This window comes from Thamnophis sirtalis, unplaced genomic scaffold (assembly GCF_051295495.1).
Source record: "Thamnophis sirtalis isolate CommonGarterSnake01/CBP01778 unplaced genomic scaffold, rThaSir2_p1.2 scaffold_4, whole genome shotgun sequence".
In the NCBI taxonomy this organism is placed as follows: Eukaryota; Metazoa; Chordata; class Lepidosauria; order Squamata; family Natricidae; genus Thamnophis; species Thamnophis sirtalis.
Window position 1 is genome coordinate 104,985,587 of NW_028261384.1, and position 20,615 is coordinate 105,006,201.

General features: G+C 43.5%; 1 protein-coding gene across 3 annotated transcripts in view; it reads left to right on the forward strand.

Annotated features, from left to right (window-relative positions):
• Positions 1–20,406, forward strand: part of CPT1C (carnitine palmitoyltransferase 1C) — a 45,801-nt gene extending 25,395 nt beyond the window's left edge. For 2 of the 3 annotated variants that reach the window (XM_014065648.2, XM_014065655.2), the window contains 11 exons: positions 7,893–7,977; positions 9,227–9,422; positions 10,751–10,939; positions 11,361–11,466; positions 11,640–11,756; positions 12,888–13,052; positions 14,378–14,512; positions 17,357–17,509; positions 18,584–18,697; positions 18,889–18,981; positions 20,269–20,406. In XM_014065648.2, the coding sequence (XP_013921123.2) occupies positions 7,893–7,977; positions 9,227–9,422; positions 10,751–10,939; positions 11,361–11,466; positions 11,640–11,756; positions 12,888–13,052; positions 14,378–14,512; positions 17,357–17,509; positions 18,584–18,697; positions 18,889–18,981; positions 20,269–20,367 (1,452 nt within the window). In that variant the 3' untranslated portion in view covers positions 20,368–20,406. Of the gene's footprint in view, positions 1–7,160; positions 7,249–7,892; positions 7,978–9,226; positions 9,423–10,750; positions 10,940–11,360; positions 11,467–11,639; positions 11,757–12,887; positions 13,053–14,377; positions 14,513–17,356; positions 17,510–18,583; positions 18,698–18,888; positions 18,982–20,268 lie in introns of all 3 variants that reach the window. The other variant, XM_087713663.1, reaches the window with a different exon arrangement.
• Positions 20,407–20,615: the final 209 nt, after the last annotated feature.

Here is a 20,615-nt window from a genome sequence, read left to right on the forward strand (position 1 = left end):
GGGGAAGTGGACATGTAGAAAGAGCCAGGTCTGTGGTGCAAGCATAGTCTACAAAATCACAACGAATCCCACATTTTCTTCCAGGACTCATGCTAAGGAACTTCTGGGGTATGTTGGTGCCCTGGAAAAAGAATAGCCATATTTGCATATTATAACATCTCATTTGCTTATGAGACTAATTTAAAACTAAACATATACAGTACGGTTTAGTTTCACATGCTGATCAGGCCAATTATTTGCAAAGGATCTCAGTGAAATTCACAGATGAACATCAATTTTACTCCTCGCCTTGCTGATCCAAGGGCTAAAATGATAATACATTCTTATGCTACATGTTTTTCTTTAGTATCAAGACAATTGCATGATATTCCAGTTCTGATGAGGATGGTTGTTCTTTTCCTAGACCTAAACTCCTTAGTTGTTCCTCCAGAGCAAGCAATATATATGAATTTCTCCTACTATGGGGGCAGGAGCTACTCTGGATTGATATTTCTATAGTTCATTGGAAGTAAAAACAAAACAAAGGAAATCACAACCAGGAGATCAAATCCTGTATTCACCGTGTCACAACTGTTTTGAGTTTGTCTTAAGCGCAACTTAGTGTTCAAATACTGAATTGATTCTTTGCAAGTATGCAGCAAAGAAAAGATCAGAAAAGAGGCTTAAAGCAAAGCTAAAGGGGAATAAAGATGGGCCTGCCCCAATGTATTTGGGCTGAGTATTATACATGCTTAAATGCACAGGTAGCTTTGCTTTGTTTATTAAATGTAAGATAGCACAGCAAGCTACATTGTAAAGTCCAAGTCATGCTTCTTTTTCTCCAAAGTTGGGGCAGACAGCGGTCATGCATGGGTTAACTCAGCCAGTAACCAATAGAACTGAGTCTACCAAAGTGATGTCATCACCTGTGAGGAGTGTCCTCCCGCTTTTTTTAGACTCAGTTCATCAGAACTGGCTGTGCTAATTGCTCTCTCCTCAACTTATCTATTTAAAAATACTGAATTGGCTACTCTAATTGGTTTTAATTGGCCTTCCTCGAAAAATTTGGCTTCTAAATTACTGGTGGAGGGCGGATCGTTGCTGATAGCTCCTCTCGGAGCCAGGGCTACTGAGAGGACTGCCAGGGTTTCTTTCGAGGCTTCAGCCTCCTGACCTTGCCTGCGGCTTACAAAGGCTTCCCTGGACGCAGCACTGCCTAGCACTGGCCATTGGTGGCTACGTCAGTGCTGCTACCTCTACTGGTTCTCCCTTGCCACCAAACGCCGCCAAACGCTGCCGCCGGTGGGAAACTGCCGCCGCTGCTGCATGCTGCCACTACTACTCACCATTTCTGCCACTGCTAGATCACCGCTGGTGCTGCCATCACCTCCGCAGCCTCTCCGCAGGGCCATCAATGCCCTTATTTCTTCCGTGGCCTCGGCTACCTCATGGCGCCCCACTCATAGGCTCTGTAGCCTCAGTGGCCATTTTGTTTTGGTGCAAAAAAGCTCCAGCGGTCATTTTGATTCCCTCCTTCGGACAAGAAGTCATGCGTACAAGCCACAGCTTTCTCTCCTGTCCATGAGCCACAAGTGTCTCCACCTGCCTTGGCCCCTGCTCCCCACCACCGAGCCCCCTCCATCCGGAACCCATAGGTGCAGGCCTGCCCCAGAGGCTCCCCTCACTGAGCCCACTTCCAAGACTCCCAGGTCTAGTCACAGGAATACAGCCAATTCACCTTCTTGGGAGGATGGCGATGTCACTCAGGCTCCTCCTAAAAAGGCCAGGGCAATACCAAAAACACAGAATCCCATCTGTTTCAGCCCCAGAGGTCTATTCATCCTAGTCCTCCTCCTGACCTATCTTCTGATTCGGAAGATGATCTCTCCCCTGCTGCATCTATTATCCAACCTGAAGAAGCCAGGGGCATGTGCGATCTGGCCTGCAGTGGGGATGAATCCGAGGGTGGCAGGAACGTCACTCATGATGAGGAGCCCCTTTATCAGGAGCACATCTCTCCCCCATCCCGCTGCCATTCTTACTCTCCTGGCATGGCTGATATCATTTCTGAGGCCATCGAATGAGGCGTAGCAGCATTACTTAAACACAGGTCTTCTAACCATTCCACTCCATGCAGGTCTGCTTCTTCTTCTGGTTCCAGACGCAGAGATGGTGATCTCTTGGCTTCTTCATCGCATGAGTTACCAGTCAACCATTGGTTTTCAGAGCGGAGGAACGTCCGGCAAGAGATTCAGATATCTCAGAAGACGAGGGCCTTCCCCTCCGACCATCCTACTTTTGTCAGTCTCTTTAAACCTTTCGGTCCCTTCTCTTTAAGGCCAAGAAGATCGCTGGCATTCCTTTACCCAAGATTCCTCAGGGAATGGAAACAGACAAGACTGATACCACTGACCCCCTCTTCATCCAGCCTAAGGTGGAAAAGGAGGTGATTTTATCGCCCAGACTCTTCATAGATGTGGTCCAGAATCAATGGGCATCACCAGATACAGGCACCCTCCCCAATACCTTGGACAAGCGCCTGTACAAGGTGGGACCAGAACTCACCAAGGCTCTAGAAGTATCTTCCATTGACTTACCTATAGTTAGCCTCTCCTTTCCTAACGCAGCCTCAGCAGCTCCTGAGGAAGCTCTTCGCCCTGAAGACAAGAGAATAGAACAAACTCTGATCAAGGGACATCAGGCCTCGGCCTGGGCCATCAGGGTAGTTACCTCTGCTTCTTTCTTTAGTCGCTTTGCTCTCTTATGGCTGACAACTTCAAGGGAGACTTCCGGCCCGGAATTCTAGGCCTCACAGGGACATTAACAAATTGAAAACAGCCCTAGAATACATCGCAGATACCTCCTTAGACGCGGCTTGTTTGGCGTCCAAAGCCATAGCATCCTCTATCACCACCCTCCGGCTCCTTTGGCTGAAGCAGTGGCAGGCAGAAGCCTGAGCCAAGTGGAGGTTTGCCTCCTCTCCCTATTCTTCCTCCCTTCTCTTTGGCCCTCCTTTAGAACCTCTGCTAGTAGAGTCCAAGTGGAAGGTCCTGTAACCGGCCACTAAGAAGCAGGAGGGTCAAAATCAGTCCTTTTATCATAGGCAGCCCTTTCGTGGTCAGGATGGGGGTTCGTCCAACTCCCGTCCACAGCGTCAGGCTCCTCCCAGACAGGGCCCCTCCTTCTCCAACAGACCAGGCAGAAACAACTAGAGATTTCATCCCAGAAAGTCATTCAAGGACAATACCAACCACCCCTATAAGATGCAGAAGTGGCTGCCTGGAGGATCTTCCGATCATGGGACGTCTGGCAAACTTTGTAGATCATTGGGACAACATCACCAACGATGCATGGGTCAGGTCCACTATCAGATTCGGCCTTCTCTTGGACTTGCTTTCCAACCCTCCAAATCACTTTGTCACATGCCCTATTTCCAGGGATCCTCACTAGAGGCTCCTAGTTGAGCAGGCCATCCATCATCTGCGCCTCATTTGGGCCATTCAACCTGTGCCTCCAGGCCAGGTGGGGTGGGTTTTTTACTCTCATCTCTTTATCATGCCAAAGTCTCTGGGGGGCTGGAGAGCAATCCTCGATCTCAAATTTCTAAATCGATTCATCAGGTACAGGAGATTCAAAATGCACTCTCTCCTGTCAATCCTAGAGAGTGTGCACAAACACGATCTCCTCACATCAGTGGACCTCATGGAGGCTTACCTCCACGTGCCCATTCACAAGCAACACAGATGATTCCTACGCTTTGTCTATGTGGGCCGTTCACTTTCAGTATTGGACCCTCCCCTTCGAGCTGTCATCAGCCCCAAGGATTTTCACCAAACTCCTGTCAATCGTAGCAGCCCACTTGCAAGCCAGACTCATTCGGATCATATGCTACCTGGACGACATCCTCTTGTTGTCCAGGTCACACAACCAGGCTCTTCGGGACCATCAGGACACCTTACAGGTGTCTCAGGGGGGTGGGATTCTCCATCAATCAGGAGAAGAGTCACCTTGTCCCCACCTCACGTCTAGTACACTTAGGAACCCTCATCGATTCCTCCAAGGGGAAGGTCTTCCTGTCTTGGGAACGCCAGATCAGCCTCAGAGACTTGGCCAACAAGGTGCGGAGGAGATAGCTGGTCCCTCTTCTCCAGCTGTCTCAACTGCTGGGGAAGATGGTCTTATGCTTCTCCATTGTTCCTTGAGTGTGGCTTCACAGCCACTGCCTTCAGTGATTTCTTCTGCCATTCCAGAAAACCAACAGCAGCTGGTTGACTTCAGAGGTAATACAATTTCTAGACTGGTGGATTTCTCCAGCCATTTCTCGGGGATTCCTCTTCAGGAACTTCCACGTCTCGTAATCACGACGGACGTGAGCTTAACAATGGGGTGCTCACTTGGAGGATCAAGTGGCTCAGGGTCTCTGGTCCAATTCCGACCTTTCCCACAGTATGAACTGGCTAGAGTTGAGGGCCATTCATCTGGCTTTCCTTCATTTCCAATCCTCACTTTGCAACACATACGTGCTGATTCGGACAGACAACAGCCAAGCACATGTCAACCGCCAAGGGGCGATGAGGGCGGTATCTCTCATGGAGTCTGCCTTTTGCCTAGGAATCTGGGCAGAGGCCAATCTTCTCTCTCTCCATGCCGAACACATCTTGAACACTGACAACACTCTGGCAAACTGGTTGAGCCGCACAACAATCGACCTGCGGAGTGGAGCCTGAACCAGCACATCTACAAACAGCTGTCATCCAGGTACAGGACTTGGGTGCTAGATCTATTCGCAATGGCATCCAACATGCAGTTGTCCTTGTACCTGTCTCGTTACACGACACCAGGTGCGAAAGGGACGGACGCCTTAAGGTGCAGGTGGCCTCATGGTCTCCTATACGCTTTCCCTCCCTTTCTCTTGATACAGAGGGTGATTCAGAAAATGATAAAGGAAGAGGCCGAGCTCATCCTAATCGCCCCTCATTGGCTGCGCTGACCCTGGTATGCGGACCTGATTAATCTCTCAGTAGGCCCAGTGTGGTGCCTTCCAATGATAATGTCCCTTCAGCAGGGATCCATTCACTGTCCTGGCTCCGCCTAACTGCATGGAGGCTGAGTGGGCGGTCTTGAGGGCGGCTAATCTTTCTGAGACTGTAATTCAAACTATTCAGGCTTCTCACCGCCCAGCCACTAACAGAATCTACGAATCAATGTGGCAGATTTTCATTACTTGGTGCCTTTCTCGAGATGCCATCCCACTGGAGGCTTCGGTTCCCCAGGTTTTGGAGTTCTTGCAACACGGGCTTGATAAAGGGCTCTCGCCAAACACCCTTCGGCGACAGGTGTTGGCTCCGCCCTTCGAGCCTCTCAGATCAGTCTCATTGCATCATCTTACACTGAAGACAGCCTTTCTGGTGGCCATCACGTTGGCATGGAGGTATTTGGTATTTGTTTATTTGTATGCCGCCCTTTTCCCTGGGAGGACTCAGGGCGGCTCACAATCCAAGGGGGGGGGGGAGACAAACTTTTACATATAGGACAATACATGATTAAAACGCAACATTCATACCATTCGGGCGGGTTACAATCTTTAGCCCCAGGCCTGATGGGATAGCCAGATTCTAAGGGCTGTGCGGAAGGTCTGGAGGGTGGTGAGGGTACGAATCTCCACAGGGAGATCGTTCCATTGGGTCGGGGCTACCACCGAGAAGGGTCTCCTCCGTGTGGTGGCCAGTCGGCATTGGCCAGCGGATGGAACTCGGAGGAGGCCTAAACGATGAGATCTGATGGGTCGTGTGGAGGTGATCGGCAGTAGGCGGTCTCTCAAGTACCCAGACCCACTACCATGGAGGGCTTTATAGGTGGCGAGTAGCACCTTGAAGCGTATCCGGAGATCGACAGGTAGCCAGTGCAGCTCGCGGAGGATAGGTGTTACGTGGGTGAAACGAGGTGCACCCACAATCGCTCGCGTGGCTGCATTCTGGACTAGCTGAAGTCGCCGAATACTCCTCAAGGGCAGCCCCATGTAGAGCACATCTCGGAACTGGCGTCCCTCTCCATCCGATCGGATCTATGTGTATTTCACCCAGACCATGTGGTCCTTTGTCTTGATCCCACCTTTGTTCCAAAGGTAAATTCAGCCTTTCATCAATCTCTAGACTTCACTCTTCCAAATTTCTGTCCTAATCCTTCTCACAGACTTGAACGCAAATGGCACAGGTTAGATGTAAGACATGATCTTAAGATCTATATTGCCAAGACGGTCATCTTCAGTCGCACTGAAGGTCTCTTCGTGTCTTTCCATCCCACAAATAGGGGACTAAAAGCTTTTCCATCTATGGTTGGGCACTGGATCCGATCTCCCATTTCAAGTGCCTACCTGGCACATCACCTCACTCCTCCATCCGACATCACAGCGCATTCCACACGCAGTGCGGCTACATCGGCAGCATGGACAAAGCAGGCCTCAGTGGAGGAGATCTGCAAGGCGGCTACCTGGACTACTACTACTACCTTTATCCACCATTATAAGGTGGATAGATACACTTTGGCGGATGCGGCCTTTGGCCGGTGGGTCCTTCAACAAGTTTTTCCCTCTTCAGACTTCTAGTCCAGTTTCATTCCCATCTGGGGACAGGCCTAGCTTTGGTACATCCCATGCATGACCGCTGTCTCCACCAACTTTGGAGAATGGGGTGTTGGTTCTTACCTGATATGCCCCTTCTCTGGCAGGTGGAGACAGCGGTCATCCCCACCCTCTAAGGATCTGGCCTAGTTCGCAGAAGGAGTTCTGGAAGAAATGCTGGAGCATCAAGGAATTGAGAGCAATTGAAAAGTGCACAGCAGTCTACTTATCTCTTTGTCAAGAAAACGGGAGGACACTCCTCAGAGGCGATGACATCACTTTGGTAAACTCAGTTCTATTGGTTACTGGCTGAGTTAACCCATGCATGACCACTGTCTCTATCTGCCCAGAGAAGGGGCGTATCAGGTAAGAATCAACGCCCCATTCTCAGTTATCTTTCTAAAGTTTGTTCATTGGGTTTTTGCTTGTTACATTTATTTATGCCTTGATTTTAAATGTTTTAGGGTCACTGAGTATATTAAAGATAACAACAATAAATCTCTTCCCTGTTTGGTTTTCTTTTCCCCATCTAATTTTGGGGTTCCTTCTCACCTGATATCAGAGTATGGTTCCTAATTCCACCATCCCCCTCTGTTCGGCCCAGTGGCAGCGCCTTTTCAACACCACCAGGTTGCCTGGGGAGGGGCAGGGTAAGTGAACTGGAAGACCCCGAGAAATAATCTCCTTCTCACATCTGGCTATGGGAGACTTGTGCAAGATGAATCTCCTCTATGGGGTCTTTTGCTGGCTTGTCTCATTCATATCTTCAGTGTTGCATTCTATGATTTCAGGACTTACCCATAATTCTCTAAATCCTTCTATCTTAACCATCCTTTGACAACTTGGTGCCTCTGTGAGCGTTGTGTCAAGAACTTTCATCATCTCCAGCAGTGCAGTGTTATTTGGCTAAGAATGATGGTAGACTATTGCAGTCTACTTCATATTGGGTGGTAGAAGTCATTCAAAGGTACCAAGTTGGCAATCAGTCCCCTGGCTTTAAAGGAAATCTGGTATCTCTTCTTGCTCTTATCAACATGGGTAACTCACACCTATTCATGAAGTTAGAACCGGAGCTTGGCTACCTATTGAAGTTAGAACTTTTGGAGCTTGGCTACCTATTGGATTCCTTTCTTAGCAGGACTGTTCGAGTTGCTAAGAGAAATAAAAATTCTCCTTGGGTTCTTTTCTACTTCTTTCAAAGCTTCATGGCAGGCAAAGCTTCTTGATTATTCTTTCGGTCTCTCTCTTTCTCTCTCTCTCTTTCTTTTTTTTCTTGCTTCCCTCTGCTTCTCAGATGCTGCTTCAAGGTTGCCTGCCAACGTGCTCAGCTCAGTTTGAACGCATATTTAATACAACTCGTGTGCCTGATCTGGAGGGAGGTAGGACGCTTCTGCATACCTTGTCCTCCTTTTCCAACAAATTCCTGTACACTGTCATGTGGATCGTAGGGGGGATGAATGGACTCCTCCCCCCACCTGCAGCCATGTTTTGTCCTGCAGCCATGTTTTATTTTAAAGCAGGGTGGTGAACGTATGCTTCTCCAGATGTAAAGACTTAAAAGGTGAGGGATGGGTCCAAACTTCTCAAAGGTCTTTTTGATAAGACTTTTAGAGAACCAATCCTGGTTACCATACTTGAGAATAGTTCTTAATAGCTTCTTTTTGGTATTCAAAACTTGGACACCTGAATCAGCTTTTACTGTTTCCTTAAATTAAGAGTGGGCAATTATGTTAGTAGTTGGAAGCCCCCCTTAATTGATAAAAGAAAGGCTGTTGTGGGCAGAACACAATGATGCAAAGTAAAAGAGCTTTATGAAGCAAAGTTATTCTAGTATTTCCCTTTTGTTTTTCCTTTCTGGATTTTCATTATTTATTTGTGGGCTTCTAAGATTTTTAAATTAAGCCTAGTTAGTTTAAGTATTTAACTTCAACAATTGTTAGATTTGTGTATTGTTTAAATCGGACTGTTGCATCAATCATGAACTGCTCAGAATCTTTTGACTAGAGTAGTGTAGATGTCTGAGCAAGTACATTTGCATGTTTGGCAAAGTGTGGCAATGTCCAATAAGGGGGGATTGCTACCAGTTTCCAGCAACTATGTAAAGAGGGTCCAAGAATTTTTTTAAAAAACCCTCCCCGACAATATTAAAAGATTGAAGGTTTTGTGTGCGCAGGTCTTGGACACAGGACGGCAAAGAGAAAAATGGGGATTTGTTTCAGCCCGTATTAATTCTGTGCGGCCTTCTTTTACTAATCTTTGACTACTGCAGCTTTCCTTAGTTGGTGCACTTTAGAGGTATAAGAATTTCCACTCACATTTTGCTGGCTGGGAATTTTGGATATCCCAATGCAAGGTTTCACTTTGTGAAAATTTAACACCAGAGAAACTGCAAGGGTTTGCTGCAATTGCTTGAATGTAAGGTGCTTGACCTGTTACTATTTTTATTAAAATTAGAACTATTAGCTTGGGATGAGAGATAAATTTGAATTACGGTACAGGACATAACCTTTCACGGAGTTATGACTTCCTTGGGGAGCCTTGGGGAGGAGGCAGGTGGTTAGGCTGCCTATATACGTATTGAGTGAGACCCAGTGGAGTTTTTATTTTGTTTATGTCCTTGCTTCCCAGATAAGATCCAACATCTACAAGACAGTGATCACATTGCAGTATACCATGCAGGACGCTTATTCCGGGTATCGTTGTATTACAAGGGGAAGCTGCTGGAGCCCTGTGAACTTCAGGCACAGTTTGAAGCTATTCTTGAGGACCCTACACCCCCTCTGCCTGGGGAGGAGAAATTGCCTTCAATGACTGCAGGTGAAAGGTAAGTTGGACCTGTGGCAGCTAATACTATAGATGGGCTGATTCACACTATGCTCTTTTTCATTCAATGGGCTTGAAGAGAGTAAGTTTAGATAGAAATTCAAGTGTGTCGCGGGAGCAGAGGTGGTATTCAGCCAGTTCTGACTAGTTCTGGCGAACCAGTAGCGGAAATTTTGAGTAGTTCAGAGAACCGGCAAATAGGCTGGCCCCGCCCCCGCTGCCTCCCAGCTGATCTTCTTTTGTTGCCCTGAACAGGAGAATGGAGCTGTAAAGCAGGTTAGTAGGGTGGGAAGGGAATAGGGATTTTGCAGTGTCCTTCCCCTGCCACACCCACCAAGCCATGCCCACAGAACTGGTAGTAAAAAGAAATTAATCCCACCACTGCCCAGGAGTGTTGTGTGGTGTGACCTTCAAGGCCTCTACATCCCATTAGTCATCCTGCCTCTCCACTTAACTGTCCTGCTCTACCCTCATGCCATGCTGCCTTGCTTCCCTGCCCCTTCATGGCCCTACTATTCTCTGCCACTTCTTTATGCTGTTCTTTACTTTTGCTCCCCACCATGTGGGTATAATTATATATTTGAGTGTGCTTTTAACATCTTTATTTCTTATTTAAGGAGTACTTTGCATACCTGGTTTGCACTCTCCCTCTTAGATGGCTCTGCCCACTTCAGGAGGGTAACTCCCATGCCTCTCAGAAGCGTCTGGGGCCCTCCATTCACTGGGAGACGGTGAAAACCCTAGCTTAAGACAAACTCATCCTTTTTCATGTTTCCCTCCTTCTGAATAAAATACTACAGGGCAGTCTCTCAGAACCCTTGCTGTGGTCCTCATTATGGTATTATGCAACCCACAGAGCTAAGGTGGCTCATGCACTTCCATAGCTGACTTGGTAGAGCGTGAGAAAGGGAATGGCAAAAAGATGGTAGAAAAGAGTGAATCAACCTCTGCTCGCTTTGGAATCTCTACCATCTCCATATCTATCTTTCCTCCTTCCGGAGGAAAATGAAAATTGGGCTTGGAAAGAATCTGTTGTTCCTTTCTTTAGCCCTGCCATAAGAACTGATCTTTGGAGTTCAGATAATCCTCTTTTGCATCTTTTCACTGTTGCTGCTTATGAAGCAAAAAGAGATACGAGTCCATGCAGTGACTTCGAAGGGGGTAGAAGAAGGGGTATCCACTATGTCCTTCTTTAATATGGAACAGACTATGTTAGAATTAGGAAATGACTACCCATTCTCACCAAAGTCAGTTGTTACTTTTTTGGATCAGGACATCCATAATGGCCACCTCTCGTAACTCTGATGGTTTAATGTTTTTTTTTTGTAGAGATGCCTGGGCCCGGGCCCGCCAGACCTACTTCGATTCTGGGATTAACAAGCAGTCCTTGAGTATCATTGAGAAAGCTGCTTTCTTTGTCACTCTTGACACAAGTGAACAGGGCCTGCGAGGGGACAATCCAGGTCAGGCTTTGGATGTCTACGCAAAATCCTTGCTACACGGGCACTGCTGTGACAGGTAGGTATATCCTCTCTGCAACCAACCTGCAAAGATGGTACAACAGAGGTCATAAGGATCTTGGGTCACATATCCCTTGCATTTCTTGAACACAGAAATCGTACCATAATATCACTTCCTTCATACTTTTCCCATAAGGACTGGTTTTGTTTGCCAAATAATTTTCTGCTGGCTGTGATACCCTTCACAGAACCCTATTAAGTTCCTTGTATGCCAGTAAACATTTTTCCAGTATCAGTGGTAGAATGAACATTTTGAAGTGCAAGAGAGAGAGAGAGAGAGATGTCATGATCTGCTCTGTTGCCAGGGCCTTTAAACACATTGTTTTGTGCCCTCATGATGGAGGCATACCTGTCCATGTGTGCATCTTTGATTATGAGAAGAATAGGGAGCAGCCTATGGAAAAACTCTTTTCTCACAGGTGGTTTGACAAATCTTTCAACTTGATTGTTTACCGCAACGGGAAAACCGGAATCAATGCAGAACACTCATGGGCTGATGCACCTATTATTGGACATCTTTGGGAGGTAAATCTCCAGTTGGGTTCTCCAGCATAGGATTGGTCGGAAGGAAGGGGGTGAAGTGGAGAACTCTTGGATTCCCCCGGGGTGCTAGGGAATGGGGTGCTAGCTCAACACGAATGATGCCGCAGGGAATCAAAACAGTTGAGCTTTCTTTTGGCCACCCTTTTTTTGTACAGTACACACTTGCCACAGATGTATTCCTGCTGGGATATGATGAAGATGGGAACTGCAAAGGCAAGATGGACCCCAGCATCCCTCCACCCCAAAAACTGGAGTGGGAAATATCACCAGAGGTAAGTTTAGGCTCTGGTGAAGACAAAAGGGTTGACACACTTACATGCGCGTGCACACACACTCACACAATGGTATGTCAACTGAGTTGTGATAGGACAGTGTTTATTGATGGAAGTGGCCTCAGTGAAGGTATTACAGGAAGAATTGTAGTTGAGGCCCTTTTTAATGTCTGGGAGTGGCCTTCTTTATTTTGCTGCCTTTCTTCAACAATGCTAATTGAAAATTTATTACTTAAAAGCCTTTCAATTAAGTTTGTACAATATGCTAAACCGGGTTCTAACCCTTTGATTTTTTTTTCTCATTTATCGTCTTGTGGTAAACCTAGCTCTTAAACAATGTACTAATTTTTTTTTCTTGATACAATTTGATGGTTTGCTGCTGAATTTAATGATGTGAAGTTTGGAGACCAAAGGATTGCAAAGAAAAAAACAGAGAGAGAGATTTGAGATATACATGCTGCCCATCCCTTTACTTTATTTATTTTTGATTTGATTTGAATTGAATTGGAGCTGCTCCACTCTGTAGTCACTCTAGGCCAGTGTTTCTCAACCTTGGCCACGGTTGAGAAACACTGCTCTAGGCAGTTAACAATACATTAAACACAATGTACAGGATATAAGCACATTACCCATTGCTGGTTAATTTAGTTACCCCTGCTGAAGACTAAAGTTAGTAGACACTTTAGACCAGGTGTGTTAAACTCGATTTCATTGAGGGCCACATCAGGGTTGTGTTTGACCTTGGGGTGGTGGTGTGGGGGTGGGGGATGGGGTGGCCAGGATGGGCATGGCTAGCTCGAGATCACTCGTGTTGGGGGTGCCTGTGGTGGCCTGAGCACTCTGCCAACAAAAACGGGCTCCGGTGTTCTGTTTTTGACTGCAACAGCCTCTTGCAACACTCTGCCAGTGAAAACAGAGCTTGCAAGGGCTACACAAGGCCCTCCCTAGCTCCATTTTTGCTGGCAGAGGCTGGTCCTTCACTGTTTCCAGGACGTCCCATGGACCAAATCTAAGTACCCCATGGGCCAGTAATGAGCTATTGCGAAGGGAACTAGAAATAAGGGAAAGCTGATTTTCCCATGACATCTGCTCTATGCTTTGTTAATCATTTCTGTTTCTTATTCTTGACAGTGCCAACAGGTGATTTTACGGTCCTTTATTGTGGCCCACGCTTTGGCCAGTGACGTTGATTTTCACGTCTTTACCTTTAAGGACTTTGGCAAATGCGTCATCAAGAAATGTCGCACTAGTCCGGATGCTTTCATCCAGCTTGCCCTTCAACTAGCACATTTTCGGGTAAGACACTTGATTAATCAGTTGTAAATATGTTGTTTATTTTGAAACATTATAATTAAGAAATTATTGGAGAAGATAATTGAAGAAAAAGTCTTTTTTTCCTTATAGCAGAATAAGTAGTAACTTTGATTGCATTTATACAGAAGAAATGAATTGGAAGTACCGTATTTTTCAGAGTATAAGATGCACCTTTTTGCCTCAAAAAAAGGCTGAAAATCTGGATGCTTCTTATACACCGAATACAACATTTTTTGCCTCCTGAAACCCCGCCCCTTCACCAAAATGGCCATGCATAGCCTTATAGAGGCTTTCAGAGAGCTCCTGGGAGCTGGGGAGGACAGAAATGAGCAAAAAACAGGCAGTTTTTGTCCCCACCCCTGGCCCCAGCAGCACTCTATAAGCATCCATAAGGCTATGAATGCAATTTGTTTGACAAAAAACAGGCCCGTTTTTGCGAAAAATGGGCTGTTTTTTGCTCATTTTTGCCCCCCCTCCAGGAGCACTCTGCAAGCCCCCCCAAGGCTATTCATGCCTTTTTTTGAAAAAAACAGAAGCCCATTTTCGTGACAAACGGGCTGTTTTGGGGAGGTTTGCAGAGTGCAAAAACTTTTTTTTCCCTTTTGGAAAGCTCTTTAACTGATTGATGAGAATTATATTGATCAAGTGCTGTGCCAGCAGAAACACCTACCTATCTACTGTATTTCTCTCTCTCTCTATTTCTCTCTCTCTATCCCTCTACCTACCTACCTACACACACACACTCCTTCTCTCCCTATCTACCTACTGTAATTCTCTCTTTCTTTTTCTCTCCATTTATCTACTTACTTACCTAACTACTCTCTCTCTCTCTCCCCCTACCTATCTACTGTATTTCTCTCTCTCTATCTCTATTTCTCTCTCTATCCCTCTACCTACCTACCTACTCTCTCTCTCTCTCTCTCTTTATCTACCTACCTAACTACTCTCTCTCTCCGTACGAATCTACTGTATTTCTCTCTCTCTCCCTCTCTATCCCTCTACCTACCTACCTACTTTTTTTTTTAATTGCCTCTTCAAAACCTTGGTGCATCTTATTCTCTGAAAAATACGGTATTCTGATTCAGGGTTGTTCAGTGTTCTTGTAATCTCAATTTTGTTAATGGAATACCTTGGGCTCTTGCTTCCAGAAGAACATTTTGCCATCTCTGGTACAAGGGGTTGTATTTTTCCATTATATTTTTCCACCTCTATGGTATCAATGTTTTACTTTGCTTAATTTTCAGAACCAATACTCAAATAGAGAGCCCTTTCTTGTTAGTCTATATGTCCTCCTCTTGCTGTTCTAGGACATGAACAAGTTCTGCCTTACTTATGAAGCATCTATGACTCGTCTTTTTCGGGAAGGCAGAACAGAAACAGTTCGTTCCTGCAGTATTGAATCTTGCAACTTTGTGAAGGCAATGATGGATCCTACTCAAAGTGTGAGTTCTGATGTCTAGTAAGAATGATTTTGGAGAAAGTCAGTAAGTTATAATGATTTATAACACTATGTTACAAATGGGAATGTTAAGTTTGATGCTTCTACAGATAGTCCTTGATTTATGACCATTTGTTCAGCGATTGTTTGATTACAGCCAGAAGAACAAAGAAGGAATGGAGATGGGAGGCAGTCCCTCATCTTATTCAAGATTAGGGTTGAGAGAAATGACTAGGATCCTCTGATAACAACTGATAAAATCTACTTAATGATGGCAATGGAGATTGCATTATAATCCAATAGCCGGGGGATTGGAGAAAAAGAAGAAAATAATTAATGAGGGAAAAGGAAGAAAGATACCTTTAGGACTGCTCCATTGAGACCTAAGACCTGATATCTTCGAGGTCCTCTAAATTTAATAAACATATTTTTTCTTCGCTCCCTTGCTAAATATCTGTTTCTATCATCATTTCCCCATTCCTTGATCTTTCCTGTGGAGAAAAAAAGGTGGCTGAAGGTGGGAGTTCAGGTTGATGTTGGAGAATCAGAGCAATTGGACAATAAGTGGGCTACTGGAATAAATCCGATATAAACAAGACAAGAGAACCTATAATTGATGTAATACTAGACTGAATACAGTAGAATGTCAGCGTTCATGCAGGATTAAATCAGAGTCCAAGGCAGAGTCATCCTTAAAGTTCCAATTTAATAAAACAGACATGTTGGCATCATGCTATGAAATCCCAATTCTAAAACTTCCTGGGATTCCACCCAGTTTAAAGTTCATGATCTTGTCCCCCCACCTACAAATCCATCACATGGTCCAATCCTCTTCTTCCTCACTAGGACTCCACCCAGCTTCTTCTGGTCAGGTGCAAAGGTGTGGAGACAAAGAATAACCTTGAGCTTCTAGAAAGGATTTTTTTATTTTGAAAACAACACATTCTACCCCTTGCTATTCCCCCCACTTAATGAGAGTGTGGCAGGCCAAAGATTCTTAAAGGAACCGCTGCAGGCCTGACATAGACCTAATGAGAGGGGAAATATAAATATATGAGGAAACTATGGATGAAGTAAGATTTTCATCCACACTAACTGAGAAATGGCTAAGCTCCAAATAGTGAAAATGAAACTTTCCAGTTGCCTTTTGAAAAGATGCTTTTCAAAAGGCAACTGGATTTCCTTGGGTTTTTTTTTCCTTGAAAACATTTCACTTTTTAGCTTCTTAGATGAGAATTGAAATGTTTTCAAGGAAAAAACAAAAAAAAGTCCAGTTGCCTTTTGAAAAGCACCTTTGGGACAACCATGACTTGGATGACATCCATAAAAAATGTTCTAGCAAATAAAAATGTCTTATTTTAACTTTCAAATAAGCCAACTTGATATTCCTTCCTTTTAACATTCTTAATTAAGTATTGCCACGGGATTTGATTTGTCTTCAAGTCTTTTTCATCTCATCATATAGATTTTATCAAGGTTTAACAAGTCTCTTTTGTGGATGCTGTTAAAAACATTTCCAGAGCATTTTCTTGATTCAACATTTTTATTTCCCTTTTTATTTTTAAAAATTGAGTAATTTTCTTTTGTTGTCCAGATAAGTAAAATTTGGCAGCTTTCATTTCCTCATTAACATATTTTAGACATAATCTAGTCATAGAAACAGAATCATTGCTGAAACTGTTGATATTATGGTTAGAATTTCTGATTCAATCTTCAAAGACTTCCCTTAATATTTCCAATTTTATAAAATATTGTTTTGTATGTCCCAGTATTAACTGACATCAATTGCAGGCTTTTTTTTTTGCTGTTTAAAACCTATAGTTGCTTCTAGTTCCATTTTCTAAAATCATTACTTATCTTTTTAATCGCAATATCCAGAAAAACTAATCTACTTATATTTCTTATAGCAAAAGCTTATTTCACTTTTTGCTGTTTATTTAAACATCAAACCTTATAATTAATTTTTCTTTTGTTCAAAGTTGAAGATAAATTCACCAATGAACACTTTGCAATATTGTCGTTCTGAAGATCTATAATACATTATGATGGTTGGTAGGCAATTTCTATAAAGTGAATAGAGGTTTACCATATCTTCCTTGAAAGTCTCATTTACATTTTGAAAATTAAATACATTTTTTAAAACAGTAACTATATAATAAAACGTAATGCAGCATAGGTTTAAGAAACACTGAAAAAGTTGGGAGAAGTAAAAAGTGTCAGAATATTCGTGACTGGCAGAGACATGGTAACAAGGTCAGCTAATGAGGGCTGTTTAGAAGCTGAAACAGTATTGGCTGCAGACATCTAGGAGCCTGGGCATGGTTTAGGCTTAGCTTAACTGCCCTGTATAGAGGAGGTTCTTTTTGTCTGTATTATGCTCTGAACTGAAACAGAATACCATGTTCTCTCCTCTGCCTGTGAACCAGCTCTTGGTATTGGTATTGTGTATCTTACTTCATATGTTGATATATATATAAAGAGAAGTTAATGAATGCCACTGAATCAGTTATCTGTGTGTGCTTTCTGGATGTGATTTCTGCAACAAACTGACAAAAAAACCCTTTATTTTGGCAATGGTGGGGGGGATGGGATGACGACAAATAGAACAAGAAAGTAGATTCTTGATAGGGAAGCAATTCCAGATATGCAGTGCCACCACTGAAAGTTCCTTCTCCCTAATTGCCACTGGACCACCTGATAAGGTGAAGAAAAATCTAATAGTTTGGGCAGCAGATATGTGGAGTGCTGGTCCTCCAAGCTAGATTTGAAGGACTATTCAAGGGGGTGTAGAATATGAAGATCTACAGTAAAACCTGTTAGATCATGCCAAATCAATTTCTCTTTCCAGGATAGTTCAAGGTTACGTCTCTTCCGAGTGGCAGCTGAGAAACACCAGAATCTTTATCGGCAAGCCATGATAGGTGATGGCATCGATAGACACCTTTTCTGCCTCTATGTTGTCTCTAAATACCTTGGCCTGGATTCTCCTTTTCTACGTGAGGTAAATTCTGCTGGCATTGTTTATGTGAAGATCCCCTAAGACAATTGTTCTCAGAAAGTGAGGTGAAGAATCAGAAAAATAAGTCACTTTTTCCTCTCAGGTTATATCTTGAATCTTGCATGTTTTTGTCCATGCATTTCTATTTCTAGGGATAGAACTTCCTATAAGTATGGTCAAGGTTGTTCCCCTTTTAAAATAGGTGTTTATATTTTTATCACTAAAGGAAGTGAACTCAGCCAGCAGTAGTCCTGAAGACTTTGTTTTAAAGCTCAAGGTCTATGATTTGACTCATTGTGAATGCCATGTGTCAGAATATTTTATCTGCTGGATTTTTTAAAACCTAAAGCAACTCTGCTGATTTTTATTCATCTATTATTCACGATTAACTAACCAAATAAATATCATTATAGCAGTCCATATGGTTGTTTGAGGTTTAAATTTCTATATTAAAATATAACTATGACATATATAGTTTTTCGGCAGTGAGTGTGAAGGATTTTAACCGATTTTGCATGTTTTAGTACTTAGTTTCAGTGATTTTGAAACATGCTAGAGTTGATATTTACTGCAGGTAAATTGCTAATTTTCCTTTAAAAGTGACAACCATCAATTTGGAGATTTCCTAATGTACTGGGGGGGATGGCTTGATCTATATATATTTTCTTAAATCAATACAATACAATAGCAGAGTTGGAAGAGACCTTGGAACTCTAAATCCATTAGAATCTGGGAACTATTTTATCTATATGTATCTAAACATCCTTTTGCAGTCTAGAACCTCCAAATCTGACAGGTTCTCCTATATTAATTTAGAACCCCTTATTCTAAATTATTTTTAAATGTTACCTTTTAATTATATATTCACAATAAATATGTATGGACTAAAACTGTTCACCTTTGGATAGGGTGTTGGTTTTTATAGAGACGTTTAAGGCTGAACATGTTTCTAAAGCATGTTTTCTCTATATTTGCATAGTTTTCTTTGAAACTCTATGCTGCACAAGTGAGGAATGGAGTACAGTCAATGATAGTAGAGCTCCCTCCTTATTCCCTGATTTCTTTCTTCTTTGTCAGGTATTATCTGAACCATGGAGACTCTCCACTAGTCAGACTCCCATTCAGCAGATAGAGCTATTTGACCTCCAGAATAATCCTGACTATATTTCTTGTGGTGGTGGATTTGGACCGGTAAGCAGTGCCAAGATTCCTGGATTTTCTTGAGGGAAAATCCATGGTTGGGTTAAAGTTGGAGGGGATGCATATTTATAAAACCCAGGTATACTGGATTCACTAGGAATGCTGGTTTGATATGGAAAATAGTGGGGCTTTGGAAGCAAAGGTCCTGCCTCATGTTGCTTTTTCTTCTGTGCCAATGAAAGGTCGATGACAATGGATATGGAGTATCTTACATCATTGTCGGTGAAGATCTCATCAATTTCCACGTGTCATGCAAATTCTCCGGCCAAGGGACAGTGAGTCTGGACTAATAGTTTTCCTAGCAGGGGAGATGATGATGTATTGGGGAATAGGATACTTTGGTGATTTGGGTAGGGCATCAATGGTTTATGTACAGTAGGTAATGGTTATGGTGTTATGCCCCCTAGCCCCCTGCCAGTTGAGTGCCAATAGAAAATGCAGTTTAGTTTTAGACAAAAGACAGTTTAAAAAACTCTAATACACATATGCAATCATCTGTCTCAACTGTAAATGTTCATCGGGATATGCAATGGCAAATGCCAGATTTATCATGAGCTTGCTGAGCTTGCTTATTGCTGCCTAATTCCCATGCTGATTTCATGACCTGTTTCTTCCTCAGAATCAATTGTTTCATGGATTATTTTTCTATTGTTGCTTGGGTCTTCTAAAAGGCTAAAGCAGGGGTGTCAAACTCATGTCGTCACAGCGTGTCACGTGACATATTGGGACTTTTATTCCCTTCGCTAAAATGTGGGTGGGGTGGCACGGCGTGACGCATCCGGCCCACGAGCCAGGAGTTTGATAGCCCTGGGCTAAAGTGATGCATGTTAAATGCATCTCAGGTGTTCTCAGGCCCCAAGAACAATTCGTAATTGCTTCTGAACAGTTTCCTTTATTGTTGCCAAACTAAATTTTGCCAAACTAAAGCAACTGCTTGCATCATTAAAGATATAATTTGAGAATTGCTGGGGAAGAGCCCTCTTCACTCTCTTTCTCTGGTCAAACTATCTAAACTATCTACTACCTCTTGGCCATGTGGAATGCAATCCAAAGTACATTCCCCCATAAGTGTTGAAGTATATAGGTCTTTTCTTATGACAGCAAGATGTTGGAAATAAATTGCTAGGTTCTTTCAACGCACTCTTACTTTTTGATGAACCATGAGCCATGATTTGTTGAATAAAGCAAAGTGGGGTGAGTTCATATGTTATGCAAAGCATAAGCAAGCATCTAATTGTTTTGGTAGATATTAGGATTATATTAGATGGGATTGATTAGCTATTAGGAGCCCATACAATTAGGGTGCATAGATAGGGATTAGCTGTCTGCTCCCAGAATTCCAAGTCAGTTTGTCTGAGGAACCACCACTACCTATCCCCAGCCGCAAAATATGAAACTGTTTGTCTGCCTTCTAATGCTCATCTCCTATTAAGATGATACAATTTGAATCTTGCATGGATGTTTTTATCTATGTAATGCTACATCTATGTTTTGAAATTTCATTGATATGCGATTCTATTTTCTTAGCTAAATTTCTTTATCTTTCTTCCTCTTTCCTACAGGATTCACACCGTTTTGGGTTTAATATCCGGAAAGCCATGAATGACATCTTGAATCTTTTCCAAGAGAACAAAATGGCCCATGCCACAGCTGGCAAGTGACTGAATAAATGCCAGCAATATTGTACAGTTAGTTATCAACGACACATGTTGAGTGTGTTTTTTTGTTCGCTAATCAGCAGGGATTTTTTGGAAAGCGGGGGAGGGGAAGCCCAAGGGCCAGTCCCGAAGATATCTGCAAGCACAGTGGAATTCACCTTTGGATTTAGAGGCCTGAATTCTACTGTATATCAAATCCCACAGATCTTTAGGCAAATAAGAGTTCTTATCCACCCGTCCCACATTTCTCT